This window comes from Arachis ipaensis, chromosome B01 (genome assembly GCF_000816755.2).
Source record: "Arachis ipaensis cultivar K30076 chromosome B01, Araip1.1, whole genome shotgun sequence".
In the NCBI taxonomy this organism is placed as follows: Eukaryota; Viridiplantae; Streptophyta; class Magnoliopsida; order Fabales; family Fabaceae; genus Arachis; species Arachis ipaensis.
Genome location: NC_029785.2, coordinates 5615509 through 5632138, shown reverse-complemented (window position 1 = coordinate 5632138; position 16630 = coordinate 5615509). Strand labels below are relative to the sequence as shown.

General features: G+C 34.3%; 1 protein-coding gene across 28 annotated transcripts; it reads left to right on the top strand.

Moving 5' to 3' along the window:
- LOC107609624 (kinesin-like protein KIN-7N) lies at nucleotides 9118-13788 on the top strand. Of its 28 annotated transcripts, none has more exons than XR_002358155.1 (6): nucleotides 9133-11979; nucleotides 12161-12205; nucleotides 12437-12485; nucleotides 12944-13003; nucleotides 13135-13325; nucleotides 13444-13761. XR_002358155.1 is itself a non-coding variant. In XM_021116540.1 (5 exons), the coding sequence occupies exons 2-5, from the start codon at nucleotides 12202-12204 to the stop codon at nucleotides 13557-13559; spliced, it is 366 nt and encodes a 121-aa protein (XP_020972199.1). In that variant the 5' UTR covers nucleotides 9143-9624; nucleotides 12161-12201; the 3' UTR covers nucleotides 13560-13761. The 28 variants fall into 28 exon arrangements, 3 of the variants coding, with proteins under 3 accessions (XP_020972199.1, XP_020972196.1, XP_020972202.1); XR_002358157.1 differs by having other exon boundaries at nucleotides 9134-9624; XR_002358151.1 differs by having other exon boundaries at nucleotides 9118-9624; nucleotides 12099-12205; nucleotides 12437-13003; nucleotides 13444-13788.

The window sequence follows — 16630 nt, the reverse complement described above, 5'->3', positions numbered from 1 at the left end:
AAAAAGGGGACAATGACCCCTTAATTTTAATTTTTTATATGTAAATTTTAGTTTAGTCCTCTTTAAAATTTTATTTTTATTATTATTTTATTGTGTAAATATTTTTTACCTTCCTCTAATATTTTATCTAACTCTTGAAGATTTTAAAATTCGCGTATCAGTGTATCTCATGTCGTGTCGTGTCCCATGTCCGTGTCAGTCTCATACATCATAACTTATAAATAAGATGAAAAATACTTTTTTTTTTGTTGAAAATATTAAATACATTAAAAGTTACTTTTTTTTTTTTTCTTATTGGGTATTATTAACTAGCAAGAGCCTTAACTTAATTATTGTGAACATTTTTGTTAAAATCCAAAACCCAACTCATTTCTTTAATCCCTTTCAAAATGTAAAAGAATAAAATAAAATAAAATAAAAGGGAATAAAAATAAAATTGTTGCATTTACTACAAAATCGAAACCATTCTTGCATTTAGTTTTAGGATTAAGACTAATAAGTCTAATTACTCATTCACAACTCAATTATTTTGGTTAAAAACTGCAATACACAATCATCTTTTACCTTCGTCACTACATCTTTTCTTTTGATTTTTCAATTTCTTTCTCTCATTTTTCTATTCTCCTTCCTGAATTTCTGTCTTTTGTTTTATTGTTATCTATAAAAAAAAATATCAAAACAACAACTATTTAGATATATACTAAAAATTAATTATTAAATTAGTTATTAATATAAAATATATATTAAAAATTAATTAAATAATATATATACATAATAACTAATTTAATAATTAATTTTTTTTGTAACTATAACAGTTTTGGCAAAACAAAACTTTTTCTCTTGGTAGATTCTGCTTTGCTTTTTTGGTTCATTTCTTTTCTTACCGGTTTTGTCTCTTTTCTCCCTTTCATTTCAACGTAACGTTATTATCCTCTTTTGTTAGTTTCTCTTCTTATTCCTTTTTTCAATTGTTCTGTTTATATATATAAAACAAAATTTAACAAATTTGATCAATTTAAAATAATTATTAGTTTCTTAATTTATTTATTTATACTTTGTTATTATTATTAATTTATTATCACTGCTGCTGCTGTTATTACTACTATTTTTAGTATCTCTACTGCTACTGAAATTATTATTGTTGTTATCGTCGTCCAACATATTATCATTGTTATGGTTATCATCATTATTGTTTGTTATTAGTTGTGAATAATATTTCTTTTAATAACGTTTTTTTTTATATTTTCTTTGGGAAAAGATATATTTTATTTAGATTATATTGATTTGCATATAATTTATCCTAAAATAATTATTTTATAACGGATGTTTAGAGGTGCAATAAAATTAAGTTTATACTATTTTCCGTGCATATTAGACTTCCAACTTTAAACTCTAAAAGATAGATTTTTATCAAATTAATTTTTCCTCATTCTTTATAATAATAATTGTAGCTACTTCCGATTTTCTTTTTTTAATTTTATTTTGTGGGGCTATCATGTAATACAAAATAACGTAGAACAATAATAACTTCTTTTTCCCATTAGTAAGGTGTTCCAAAAAGTGGAAACCAAAATACAATGCTGTATATTATAGCACACATACAAGAATAACTTAACCTTAAAACAACAATTCAAATAAAAAACCTCAAAAGTAGCAGAAGAATTGTGAAGACATTTATTATATGTCGCTCCCTGAGACAATAATTGAGACAATTTTTAAGATTGTACTACAACTTCATTTAATACATGGAAGACTTCTTGTACTGGTACACTGGTACTACTACTTTTTTTTTTGGGATTTAACTAACTAAGACATGTATTAAAATTATTAATAAAAAAATTTATTATTAGTTAATAAATTATTATTACATATACAAAATAAAATTTAAACTCCTAAAATTTAATTAAATAAATGAAAAAGTTAACCATTTGACCCATTTAATTTAATTTGTTACTGCTACCACTCTATTCTTTAGAGCACGTACAATATGGAGAGAATTGAAGTTATAGCATCTCCATTATTGGCAACAAATTCAAGAACAAGGCAGGTATTTTATTTAAGATCGGATTTATTTATTTTGTGTTTTAAAAGTATATGTTAAAATTGTATATTAAAATTTTTTATTAAAAATGTAAAAAATTTTGAATTTTAATGTATTTATTTTATATATAACAAAAAAAAACATAAAATATTTTACAAATAATATAAATTGATCATGTGTACTAAAAATACATATTTTTTAATTTAATTTTAGCAATAGAACAAATTAAATAGAGTCATTATGGACTCACTTCCCCATCATCTTTAATCTTTGTAAAAGTTGTGTTTGGAAAAAGTGCAACGTGGTAGATATGTTTGTTGGAATAGTACAATTAATTTGTAGACATGGAAGAAGCTCTCTTTGCAATGGAGCAAATAATCATTTTCGTCTCGATAACACTAGTTTCTTGGAACAATTTTCTCGTAATATGGACATATTGAAATTATAACTTTGTGATTTTTAATAACATCCATATTAAGAATATAAAACTTTACGTTTAAATAATTTAATTTTAGAGTATTCTTCTTACTAATAAGATATTTGATAATGTTACTCAAAGATAAATATGAATTTTTAAATTTTTTTAATAAATGCACTACAAAAATATTAAAAATTTTAAATCTTTAATAAATGTTTTATATTAAATACCTTAACAAATATTATCCTAATAAAACTTTAATTTTCAAAAGTAGTAATTAAAAAACTTTACAATTTTTATTAAAGTTTAATTTTGATGTACTGATAGTATAAAATATTGTATACAGTCATATAATCACATCTATTCTTTTAGATGAATATTTATGTAGACAATATAAAAGATAGTAATTTATACTAATGTAATATTATATAATTTGATGTACGTATAAAACTACTTTATACTAATAATGTATCAAAATTAAATTTTTTTTATTATGCATATTTAAAGTACTAAGACTTTACTAAATCAAGGAGACAAAAATTTTCTTTAAGAGAAAAATGCTGTAAAATAATTATAAATTAGTAAATGACACTAACTCAAATATAATTGAGTATAAGTTATTATAACAAACTTTGGATCATCAGAGATAGTAATACAAGTTATTATAAGAATTTAACAAACTTTTCGCATACCAATAGGAGTTTGTAAGAGAGAGAATGGTTCTAGAGAGAGAAAGAGAGAGGAGGAAACATTGAGCGGGTAGAACTAGGAATTTACAGGAAAGGGATCCTAAGATTTGGAATCGAGAAGAGTACCAACGATTGGAAAACGTGTCTTTCTCCATTTTTGTCAACAATCTGTCGAATGATATATCGAAGAAGGAATTATTTCACTTGTTCCATTGGACAGGACGAATCAATGACATCTATCTGGTTCGGAAGCTGAAAAATGAAATTGTGTATATGTTTGCTTTTATACGATATACAACAAAAAGAGGAGCGATGAAGGCCATAACTGAAATGCATCATACAAGAATAAGGGGAAAGGTTATCTATGTAGGTGAAGCCAAGTACAGAAGGATGATGGGAGAGGAGAACACCGGGATACGGAAGGGAGACCGTGAAAGAACTGAGGTGGGGAGTAGGCAACTTCATAAGGGTGAAAGTTCTACAAGAGTCGAAGAAGCTAAGAAGATAAAACCCGCCAAGGAAAGCCAAGACAATGGTTGGACGAAGAAGGTTGAAGTGCCAGTAGCAAAAGAGAATTTTGATTGGCTGTTGAGGAGTTTAGTAAGGAAACCACAAGACCCATCAACTTCAAATCGCTACGAAGAGCAATCGTCAAGAACTTTTCTCACATTGTTGAAGTCAGGGAGCTTGGAGCATACAAAGCCATACTAGTGTTTGATTCTGTGAAGAATGCGGAGGAAGCGTTTACATTCAAAATGAATGGTTTCTTACAATTCTTTTACAGTGTTTGGAGATGAGAAGAGTCCGAACGTAATGAGACTAGGAGAGTTTGGTTAGAATGTCATGGGGTGCCTTTACATGTTTGGTCAGTGGAGACGTTCAGTACGATAGGCGGCTTATGGGGAGAAGTAGTCAAGTATGATGATGTGACGAAGTCTGCCTTATCCTTCAGTGTTGGCCGTGTGTTAATCGATACCTGCGTCTTTGATGTGATCAAGGAAAGGATCCACATCACGATTGGGACCAGTGGATTCGATGTATTTGTGAAGAAAATAGGAGGTGACATATCTGGAGATGAATGCTTTTTGAAAGACGCAAGCGTAAAGTCAATATGTGTCAACGATAGCACACCTGCAGGCGAAATGGTGTCGACAGCGGCGGTGTGGGATCCGGCGGCTGACCTAGTCAGGACACGAACTAATGACGGTGATGAAAATAGGGGTACAATGGTCATAACCGATATTTTTTTGAATGAATGCAATCAAGGTTATTTAATGGCATTGAAGAGGCAGAGGATGACGGATCCATTCAAAATGAATGGGAGTAATGACATGGCTGATTTAGAAGGATCTGATGATTGCTTCGAGGATGGATCAGAGAAAACTGTGACATAGATATGCTATGGAAAAAGAAGTGGGGCCAAATATTTAGTGACAAATCCACACGGTGGGAATGCGATGAATGTGAATACACTAAAGAGGGAGGCCCACAAGGTATCCAACAAACCTAGTCATTATTTGGGGCAACTAAATGTTGGGCCTATGCAAGAGTGTGGGCTTGGGAGGCTGCTGGGTGGAGTTTAGGAGCAAGGATCCAGCGGACGCTTGGGACAGCTCCAACAGGAACACGGACGTGAGGCTGGGCCGGGTCGACTGCGTCCTGGCGAATCCGGGTCTGGCAAGAAGCAATGTGGCTCAATCACGAAAGCAATCTACGAGGAATGCTACGTGATGAATCCTTCAGCGAACGGAGAGGCTTACTGCGACGCGCATGAAGAAGGATACTCACGTCCCGGTGCGGTAATGAGAGGCGCAGGTGGTGGGTCTGGCGTGGAAGCAGAGGAAGGGAGCCATGGTCCGGTACAGTGCAACGGCAAAGGAGTGATTAAGGTGGCACGAAAAATGAGGGGTGACCTTGGCGACGAACCGGAAGTGGAGGGGTTTGTTGATGAACCGAGGGCCCGAGCTGAAGATGGAGATCAACACATGTTGGTTCAAGACAATAACGAAAAGGTAAACTATTTGGAAGAGATAGAAGGGGAAGATGAAGGTGTGGGTCAAGACGATGTGAATGACCGGACTACAGAGGATGCTGGATTTGAGACAGAAATTGAAAGCGAAATACCAGATTCTAATCAGAGGGATACACAGACAGGACAGTCAGTAGAAAATAAGGAAACATGGAAGCTAGCAGTGGAGTCAGGTGCGGTTTTTTATGACGATGAAGAAGATATTATGGCGATTCTACAGAGTCAAAATGAAGCTATCACAGCAAAAAGAAAGATGGCAAAACAAAAGGAGAAAGCTAGGAGGAGCAGGCCCAAACAACATAACAAGGTGTGTAGAAATTCTATTAAATGATTTATAGTTGTTGGAATGTTAGAGGCCTAGGAGGGTATGGAAAGTTGAGTATGGTGAAAGAGTTGAATCAGTTGGTGTGATACGGTGGGTTGGGATTTTGTGGAATCAGTTGGTGCCTCTGGCGGTTTATTGTTAATGTGGGATAATTTATTATTTGAACGTTCGAACTGCTATAAAGGGGATGGGTGGTTGTGCGTTGAAGGTGTGCTGACAAAAAATAATTTTAAATGTGCTGTCTGTTTGGTGTATGGTGCACATGTTTGGAGTGAGAAAATGGTGATGTGGGAGGAGTTAAGCTACATTGTGGGTCTATGTCAGGTCCCATTTTGTTTCATGGGAGACTTCAACGAGGTACTACGGTTGGAAGAAAGAAAAGGTGCTGTTAGTTTACCAACATCTGTGGAGGATTTCAAGGAATGGGTACAAGACTTACAGTTAGTAGATTTACCGGTATCGGATCGGAAGTTCACATGGTTTCGAGGTCGATCTTGTAGTCGCATTGATAGGATCTTGGTCAGTTTGGAGTGGCTTGAGGAGTTCCCAGATACTCATTTGAAAGGAGGTCCGAGAGGCCTGTCAGATCATTGCCCATTGATTTTAGAAGATTCTAGACTTTGTGCGGGTCCGAGACCTTTTCGCAGCCTGGATTCTTGGTTTACGCATGAAGGATTTCTAAAGTTGGTAAAGGATGAGTGGAGGAACTTGGGAGATGATATGTTCACAAACAAGCTTAAGGCATTGACAGTATCGCTAAGGAGATGGCATAAGAATAATTTTGGGGACATGGACAGCAGGATAAAGAAGTTTGAGGAAGAGATTAAGAAAATTGATGATATGGTTAGTGCTGGTAGTTATGATGGAACAACAGAGGCTAGATAGAAGGCTCTGGTGTCTTGCTGTGCGAAGTGGTATATCAGAAAGGAGATTCATTGGAAGCAAATGTCCCGATCCCAACATGCTAGAGATATGGACAAGAACACGAGGTACTTCCATAACCTAGCGTCGGCAAGAAGAAGGAATAACAGAATTGATTCTCTAGTGATTAACGAAAGATTGGTACGGAATCAGGCTAGAATAAAGAATGCGATTGTGGGCTTTTATAAAGAACTGTATAGGCAGAAGGATGCTCTGTTGGTTGGGATCCGTGATGGGCTGGTTAAGCAGATTAATGACGAAGAGGCAGCAGTACTAGAGGAAATGCCATCAACTGAGGAAGTACGAGAGGCAGTTTGGGATTGTGAGTTCAGTAAAGCACCAGGTAGTGATGGTTATAATATGAACTTCATAAAGAAATGTTGGGACGAGCTTGATCAGGAGTTTACTGCAGCTGTGTTGGGATTTTTCCAGAATGTGAAGCTACCAATAGATGCTAATATTACCTGGGTTGCATTAGCTCCAAAATTTGTCAGAGCTAAGGAAATCAAGGACTTAAGACCGATTATTATGGTTGGTTGTGTGTACAAGGTGATATCAAAAGTGCTGGTACAAAGAATGCGTTTAGTGATGCCACATCTAGTGGGGGAGACTCAGTCTGCGTTTGTAAAGGGCCAGAAAATACATGATGGTGCCCTCATTGCTTGTGAGACGGTCCAATGGTTGAAGTTGCGAAAGAAGCAGGCGGCAATTGTGAAACTAGACTTTCAGAAAGCCTATGACAGAGTGAGATGGAGCTTTGTGGATATAGTACTCCAGAAGATGGGTTTTGGTCTTAGATGGAGGACTTGGGTGAGGAAATGTGTGACTACAGCATCTATGTCGGTGTTGATCAACGGGTCGCCATCCAAGCCGTTCAAGATGGAGAGAGGACTCAGACAAGGAGACCCCCTCTCTCCTTTTCTGTTCGTTCTTGTTGTTGACGTTCTGCACAAAATGGTGGGGGAGGCGGTAAGAAATGGCTGAATTTCTCCACTGCTGGTGGGAAGGGACAACATAGAATTGTCGCATCTACAATTTGCAGATGACATAATCTTATTTTGTCCACAAGAAACAGAGACGCTTGTGAATTATAAGAGGCTACTGTGTTGCTTTGAGCTAATGTCTGGCCTGAGTATCAACTTCGAGAAGTCGAGCCTAATTCCGGTTAATTGTGAGAGGGATTGGGTGATGAATATGTGTGATCTGTTGGGATGTGCCGAAGTGGTGTTACCTGTCAGGTACTTAAGAATTTCTCTTGGCGCTAACCCTCGGTTGGTGAAGACCTGGAAACCAATCATAGACAAGGTGGAAGACAAGATGAGCTTATGGAAAGCTAGATCTCTCAACAAAGCGGGTAAGCTGGTCCTCATAAAATCTGTTCTCAATAGCCTGCCAATTTACTACTTAAGCTTGTATAAGATGCCAAAGGCGGTTGCAGAAAAGATAATTGGACTGCAGAGAAGGTTCTTATGGAGTAAAGAAGATGGGAATAGCGGGATACCACTAGTGAAATGGGAGGTAGTTCAAGCTCCAAAAAAGCTAGGTGGTTTGGGGGTGGGAGATGCTTTAATTAGAAATGCGTCGCTTCTATTCAAGTGGTGGTGGCACTTCTCAAAGGAGGACTTCCCGCTTTGGAAGAAGATTGTATACTCTTGTAATCAGTTGGACCCAACTATAATGTTGTCAAACCAACCTTTGCCATCAAGAGGGGGCCCGTGGAAAGATATCTGTCAGCTTAATATTAAGGAGCAACATATAAGAGATATGATGATTAGTGGCTTGTCCATGTAGGTGGGAAATGGCAGAAGCACTCATTTTTAGGAGGATGCTTGGGTGCAAGGTGGCTCTTTGAAAGATTGTTTTCCGAGACTCTTTTCTGTTTCAAATCAACAAGGATCCGTAATAGGGGACTGTGGGTTTTGAGATGGGCTAGAGTGGGTGTGGAACTTCCAGTGGAGGAGAGAACTCTTCTAATGGGAGTTACAATTGCTCAATCAACTTCATGACCGGTTACGGGTTGTAAGATTGTCGGTTGATAGAGAGGATTCAGTTGTATGGAAATTTGACAAAAATGTGTTTTTTCTACTAATTCGTTTGTGCAGGTGCTGCAGAAAGAGACCCTCTCAAAGGACATCACTAGCTACAGCTTCACTAGCTCCATCTGGAAAGGCTTGGTTCCTCCAAGGGTTGAACTATTTGCATGGTTTGTTTTGGTAGGCAGGGTCAACACGAGGGAGAGGCTGACTAGACTTGGTATTATTAATCATAATGATAATATATGTGTATTGTGTAAAAAAGACATAGAATTAGTGCATCATTTATTCTTTGCTTGTGAGTTTACATGGCAGGTGTGGTGTGCTTGGTTGACATGTGCGGATAGAGCATGGGTCATTCCGGGGACTAGTAAGGAGTTCTTTGAGAGTTGGACTAGAGGATCAGGTGGCAAGTCTGAGCGAAAGAAATGGCTGACAGGATTTTGTGTAGTTGTTTGGAACATTTGGTTGAAGCGGAATAGCAGAGTATTCCAAAGAGTGGAGACAAATGTTGAAGGCGTAAAGATTAGGTCCTTCTTGAGCTACAGGGAGTGGGGTGGAGTTGATCCGTTTGGTTGTTGATGGCAATGCCGGAGATGACAACGGATTAGACCTTTTAATCTATGTTTATGTCTTGTTTTTTGTTGTACTGTGTAGGTTTGCGGCGGTAATTTGGGGGCAATTTATCAAACAGCTGTGAATGAAAGAATTGGGGCGGTTCAACTTGAGGTTTTCGAGTGCGCAGCTAGACAATTTTAATTTGGGAGGTTTTTATCAAACCCCAACCCGTTCTCTCCCTCCCTAATTGAAACATGGTGAATAACTTCTAAGGGTTCTCTGCCTTTCCCCTGCATTCAAAATCACACCTTTCTCATCTTATCGAGTTTTGGCGTTGCTCAATCTCCTTGCTTCGCCATGTATGTGTATCCTCTCTCACTACCAGTTTAGTCCACCTCTACCTGCGAATCCTGCGAACAAATCTCAATTCAATCCACCACCCACGCACTGCCCTTCGATCGTTCTGGTTGCGACCTAAGTTTCTGAGATCGAGAGAGAAAGCGCGTCTTCCTTCAACACATCTCCTCCGCCAACAACGTCGTTGCTCTCTCCGTTAGCAAACTATCAATTTTTGCACTCTCTTCTTCTTTCCACTCGTTTTCAATTTCTGGTGCTCTTTTTCCTTCCCTTTTTATTCATTTATTTGTTTTTTATTCTGATGTTCTGATTGATTTGCTCTTTGATATAATAATATTTAATGATTTTTAGTTTCTCTTAATTGAATTGTTTCAAATTCTCAAGCATTCCAGGTGTTTGATGAAATACTTATTACTTTTTTTTCTCACTAAATACAGTAATTGATGTTGATTTAGTAAAAGATTATTAATTTGTGAGGGAGGAACAAAATATGAGTGAGGATGATAATAATGATTCCTCAAACATAGTGGTTCTATCTTTTTAGTTTTTGGAATTCCCTTATTTTTATGGATTTTATGAGCTTTAGATTTTATCTTATTTTGCTTAGTAACTGAGAGCTTAATAACCATGTTGTCATTGTATTTTTCTTGCAATCTCTGTAGGCAATCATATGTTTGGAATTGGTTTCTGTTAAAATTATTAAATATAGTTGCTAGCTACTAGTCATTCTATATGGGTTCCGGGAAGATAGGGCTTTGATAGTTAATCCCTTAATCAGTTATGGCAAGGTACTATATTCTTGGCTTGATAGCAGTAATGAAGAGATTGACAGAATTTGGTTATGTCTAGGTGATCATGGGGTGAATGTAATAAAGTAATTGACAAATTTAGTTATGTCTAGAAAATCATGGGTAAATGCAATCAAGAGATTGACTCCTTGATCTAGCTCTGATGTTTAAGTGACCTTTATATTATGACAAAAACATCAATGCCCTTCAATTCGATCACAAACACACATATATTATTATATTGCTCCCAGATAGCATGATACAGCATCAACATTTGCGCCAACTCTTTCTAAAATAGCCTCATTTCCAGCCCCTGGAACAATGCCTAAATATATAAATGAATTTAGTCAACGCTATCTATATGGATTGTTGACAAACTTTGAATAGTCAATGCTAGTGTTGACATGGACTTTAGCGACTTGGTCTTAATCTGATTTAAAAGGGGCATCTATATTATATAGTCATATACAGATGAGAATCATTATATTTCCATATGTGGGAGATATTTCAATCATTAAAAAGAAATACAGTAAAATGTCTGATCCCTTTTACTTTGATTCATGCTTTATTTCAATAGGATCGGAGTAATATGTAATGATTTTGTTTTAACATTGTGACGTTTGGTGAGCACATTTGATTGGGAGGTAATAATTTAGAAAGAAAGAAGCGTAAGAAAATAATAAAAGAGGGTATAGGTTTGCGATAGTTAGATAGGAAGAGAGGGCAGTTATGAAAATTAATAGTAAGTTAAGTGAGCGTATCTGTGTACATAACTCAAAATGAATTTTTAATGCAAATTTGTTAGTAATACTGTAATAGTAATAAGTCAAACATGAAGGACTTATTCTTCGCAAGACATTATGACTCTCTAGTACAACGAAAAATCTACATTAACTACTAAATTAATCAAAAGTATACACTTGAAGGGTGATAATACAATAACAAAAGCAGAAACGTAGCATATAATGTAGCTTTCAAAATAGCTTTTTAAAGATTAACAAAGGAATCAAGACCTTGCAACTTTTTTTCAGTGTCAGAGAAGAATGAAAGAGAGTGAAGCTCAATTGGTACCTAATTGATTTGAACACTATTTGATTTTGAAATGCAATCCACTAAATCGAATAAGAAGTCTCAGAAAAGGAGTGTGCATGTTCATGTATGTTTGTGTGAGAGAGTGAGAAAACGAGCTTATATTCATATACTTAGAGGCATCTACAGGTTGAGTAATCTTGACTTGTCACTGACTAGGAAGTCAGAACAGTTGGTATGAGATCTTCTATGATTGTTTTTTTCCTCTGCTGAAGTTTCTTCTCCCATTGTAAAATCAGACAACCCCATGCACAGTAAGCTAGTTAGAACCCATTTGAAAATTCAAATTGTGAGCATCTGGCTTAATGGACAATGAACGTGTTTTGTCAGTGTTGTGTTACCCATTTCTGCAGTCCAATTCCAAGTTTCTATGTGTTGATTGTGTTTTTTATATATCTTAATTGGTTTTGTCTGATGTCTAAATTTGTTTCTATGTAATTTCTTTTCCTCAAAATTCTATGTAGAGGGTGCCGCCTTCAACTTGAGGTTACTTTTCAGTCTTGAAAAGTTACTTGAGATTTAAAAGTTATTAACTTCCTGCTTGTTCCAGCCTCCCAGAAACTAGGTTGGGACAGTGATAGTTAAAAGTTTTTATTATAGAAGGGGCAAGGGAATTGGTAGATTATTTTTTTTTTTGGTGCATGTGTGGCATTGACATGGATTGTACCAAGTGCTGTAAATAAAATTCATTGGTCTAGGCTGCAGCAGTAAGAGAACTGGATAGCTTTGTCGTGAGTAATTTTTATCATTGTTACTTTCTTTTAATGCCAATTTTTCTATGCTTCCTATCTATTTCTTTGCATTAAATGATTTGTTTTTTTTTTTGTCTAATTTATGTATTCATTAATAGTCTGATGTGGAAAATAACACCTATTACATTGATTTTCCTGGCTGCTATGGTGCCCTGCTTAGAGTCTTCGGGTGTCCTCTCCTTTGATCAGAACTTCGAAAATATGGGTGAGGATGATGACAATGATTCCTCAAACACGGTCATTCTATCTTTTTAGATTTTGGAATTAGCTTATTTTTATGGATTTTTATGAGCTTTGGATTTTATCTTATTTTGCTTAGTAACTGAGAGCTTAATAACTGTGTTGCTTCAAGGAAGATATGTCTAATTGAATTAGCAGTTGTTGAATTTTTTATTAAGCAATTCAAATTATTAATTAATAATGAATTTGTTAACAGGTGATTTTTGTTGCAATTGAAGGGAGCATAAGTGTAAATATAGAAGATTGTAAGAATCGAGTTTGAATTTCGATCACTCCCCCTTTTTGAAACTTTATGCAATTCTTCTAGATCATGCAGTAGTATATACGGAATTGGATGAAGAATTTAGAAAAGGTTTAATGCATTTAAAGAGAAAATTAATCTCGCTGAGGCTAACAAAAGGTTTAGTGCATTTAAAGAGCAGTGTTGCGTTTCAGAGTTTTAAAATTCTTTTTATGTTATTTATCTCTGGTTTTGGGGCAATTTGTAAGGATGAGCTTAGTGGTTTCTCACAGAAGTAGCTAGATTTGGAAATATATTTAAAGATCCACAATGGCACAATCTAGATCAATATTTCTTAAGGTTTGTTTGTTTTACATGGCCTATCACATGATTAAACATTTAAACTATTTTCCATGATTGAAGTCTTAGAATATTAATATTTTACAAACATTTCTCATTAGAATTTTGTGCAAATATTTTTAGATTAGACTTGGACCATGCCTTGGGTGATATGCAATCCACGGAAGAAGCAGAAAAGACAATGTAGGAATGTCTTTCGTGCAATATCTCTGTCAATTTTTGTTATTGCAATTTCTGTTGTCCATTTTCTATTGCTGTTATTGATTTTTGTCTTGCAATTCGGGTCTGTTTGCATTCTGTTGAAAACCTCAAAGAAAAAGAAAAAATAAAAAAGAGATAAAACAATATTCAGATCGAAGCGGAAGCAGCAAAAATGGAGCCGTTCGTCTTCGCCCTCTAGTTTTCGAAGACTTCTCTAATGGAGCTTCTGGAAGGTCAAAGAGAATCGTGTTTTGCTTCACAGGATTCACGACACACCACTCTCTAACTCTTTTTATGCTTTTTGGTATATTCTATTTCTTCTTCTTCTTCTTCTTCCTCTACTTATTCACATTACTTCAAGGTTTTTGCAATTTCAATTTGATTTTCGTTACTTTTTTTTCATGTTTCTATGCTACTTGCAGATCATGTGTTCGATGAAACTAGCACCCATGGCTTCTACGAGCTGCTCGCTAAGGATATAATTCATGCTGTGCTCAATGGCTTCAATGGCATGTTTCTAATATATGAACAAATATGAACGCTAGGAGTAGCAGATCGCATACAATATTTAGAATGGTATACCTTAAACCTATATGTTGATCTTACATTATAATGGTTCTGGATTTTATTATACTCCTTTTTTGAATTTCAGTTATTAGTATATTGTGTTAATTGTAATATTTTTTCATTCTGTATAGATTTATATTGATGTACAAGAGAATGATGCCCAATTTTCTTCCTAAAATAAATACCATCTTAAAAACTTCTACATTTATCACTAATAAGAAATCAAAGAAAAGGTATGATATAGAACAATAAAACAATAGAAAAACAATATGCTGCTAGTACATATTAGTAAGAGTTGCCCTGTTTTGCCACCATGATTGCTTAAATTAATGTGTTACTAGATATTAGAGGATAATGGACTTTGAAACTGTCATATTTTTTTATGAAAGGTTATGAAAGCTAGAATTTGTAAAAATTATATTATAGTTTAAAACTGTCAGTTTTTTTAAGCTTATGTATGATAATTGCGGCGGTTCAAAACTGTCGGATTTTTTAAAAAAAAAACCACCCAAATTTGCGGCAATTTTAAAATCGCCGCAGTTTTTTTTTAAATCCACTCACCAAAATAGTGGCAGTTTTGCAACCGCTACAAAATTAATTATCTGATTTGCAGCGGTTGTGCCAGCGGTTTCTCAAAACCGCCGCAAAATCAAATCTCCACCCCTTAACAAGCAACGCTTGTGGAACCGCTGAAATTTCATTTTGCGGCGGTTTTTAAAAAAACCGCTGCTATTCGGCGTGTCTCTTGTAGTGTGTGGTGTTTTCTCATCTTATGTTATCTCACTTGATTCCTCCCCAAAATCTCTCTGGTGGTCGAGAGCTCTCTACGGTTGGCCCAACAAATGGTATCAGAGCCGATGGTTTAATCGGTCTGATTTTAAGGGGTATTCAAGGTGAAGCATCAAAAGTCTTTCCGGCAAAGGTGGTCCGGGCGGCATGTCCCGCAGTATTTTGCGACGGTGTGATGGACGAATACCCGTGGTGGAGGAGCTAGAAAAAGGGGGAAGTTGATGCTTGATGTGGAGGCTCACACTTGAGGGGGAGATTGTTAATATTGCAAGTGTGAGGAGTGTTGAAGTTAGTCCCACATCAAAGAAAGCAAGAAAAAGTGAGGAGTTTATAAGATGAGAGACCCATTAACTTATTATCTTAAGGTTTTGAGTTAGATGTGATGTCTTCTCATCTTATGTTATCTCACTTGATTCCTCTCTAAAATCTCCTCACAGAAAATTGCATATTTTAAATGTTAACAAATACCATTAGAATACATAAGGTTTAATTACTCTGTTGGTCCCTATAGTTTCACCAAATTTTTAATTAGGTCCCTATACTTTTTTTCCTTTCAATTGGATCCCTACACTACTATAATTTTGTAATTAAGTCCTTCATAGTGTAAAAAATATTAGAGTTAACTGAATATTTATTCGCAAATTGAAGGTATTTATAATTAAAAACTTAATTAAATCTTTGACCGCATACATTCTGGTAAAAATATTATGTAAATTTTAACATTTTTAACATGAAAAGGACGTAATTACAAAATTAAAAGCAGTGTAGGGACCCAATTGAATGGAAAAAAAGTATAGGGACCTAATTAAAAATTTAGTGAAACTATAGGGACCAACAGAGTAATTAAACCAATACATAATGTATGTATACTTGTTAACTACTAAACTCTAAAAATAGTATCCATTTTAATTTTGAACTAAATTAAACTTTCACACTAATAACTTGAAAAATAAAAAAAGCTAAGACTAAAAAATACTCCTATTTATTGATAGCTACTAATCAATCCATTAGCGCTAATAAAAGCACAAGAATTTCCTCATTGGCTAGTGGCTACAATTACTCCCCGCGCATGCACCCTTCTTTATTCCATGATAATAACATCTATTATTTTAGGTCTACAAGATTTTATGTAGTATTATAAATATATGAAATTGATTAGGAGTCTTTCGCTATAAGGCATTTCATTTCAATTATTGGCTATAATAATTAATTATAAATATAAGACTTATCTTGAATATTTTCAAAGCAAGAGAAAAGACTACAAGAATAATCATATTCACTAAATTGTAAGAAGAGAACTAATAATCCAATATTGAAACGTGTTATTTGCTTGTTGCTTAAGTGAAGAGATTGTAGGGTTGGAAGGACTACAATTCATTTGTAGGGTTTTTGCATTGCTTAATTAGTTGAATTTTGTCAAAGGATTATAATTTAAATGACATAATTTTTTTATTATCACTTAAAAGTTTTGAATTTGAATCTTATTCCTAATTTAAAAAAAAAATTAGTTAGAAACTTATTGAGACCAATCTTCTTTCTTATCCTTTATTTTTTAATACCAGTTCCTCGATCCAAATTAAACCTTTTTAAAAAAAAACAACACTTTTCATTCAAATATTTAACGCTTCATTAATTAGTAATACACGTGAAAGAAAGAAAGAAAGCATCTCAATTTAAATTATCTAAATTATTGTATTTATATGTGACAAGTGAAAAATAATAATGGCTTATAAACGATAAAGTTTCAGATCTTTTTAATGCAATACGTCAATTATTGATTGTATAGCAAAAATAAATAATTTTACCTATAGAATTTCAGAATTAAAGGAGTATGATACAACGTATGTAACTCTAGCATTTAGTTTTTTGGAGCTCTTAAGAAGTAAGAACTCAAGTTCATTAAATGAATTCCAGATATATAAATCATAAAATAAAAATCTCTATAAATAACACTTATTAGGACTTAAAAAAAGAAATATATTTTCGTAAATTTTTATTGTAAAGTATGATTTATATTATACAAAACTTCTCATATTAGTCATATATACCATGTAAGATCATATTTTATAAAATCACCTAAAAATTTTGAGAGAATTCATCCCTATTAAAAGGATAATAATTGCAAATGTACCTTCTATTTCTCAAATTGATTGGCTCTATATTTTTACAATTTAAAATTCATAAAATTAAATATTTATTTTAATTCTTAAATATTTTAAAGAATAAATTATTGTCATAAAACTAAAAATGTTC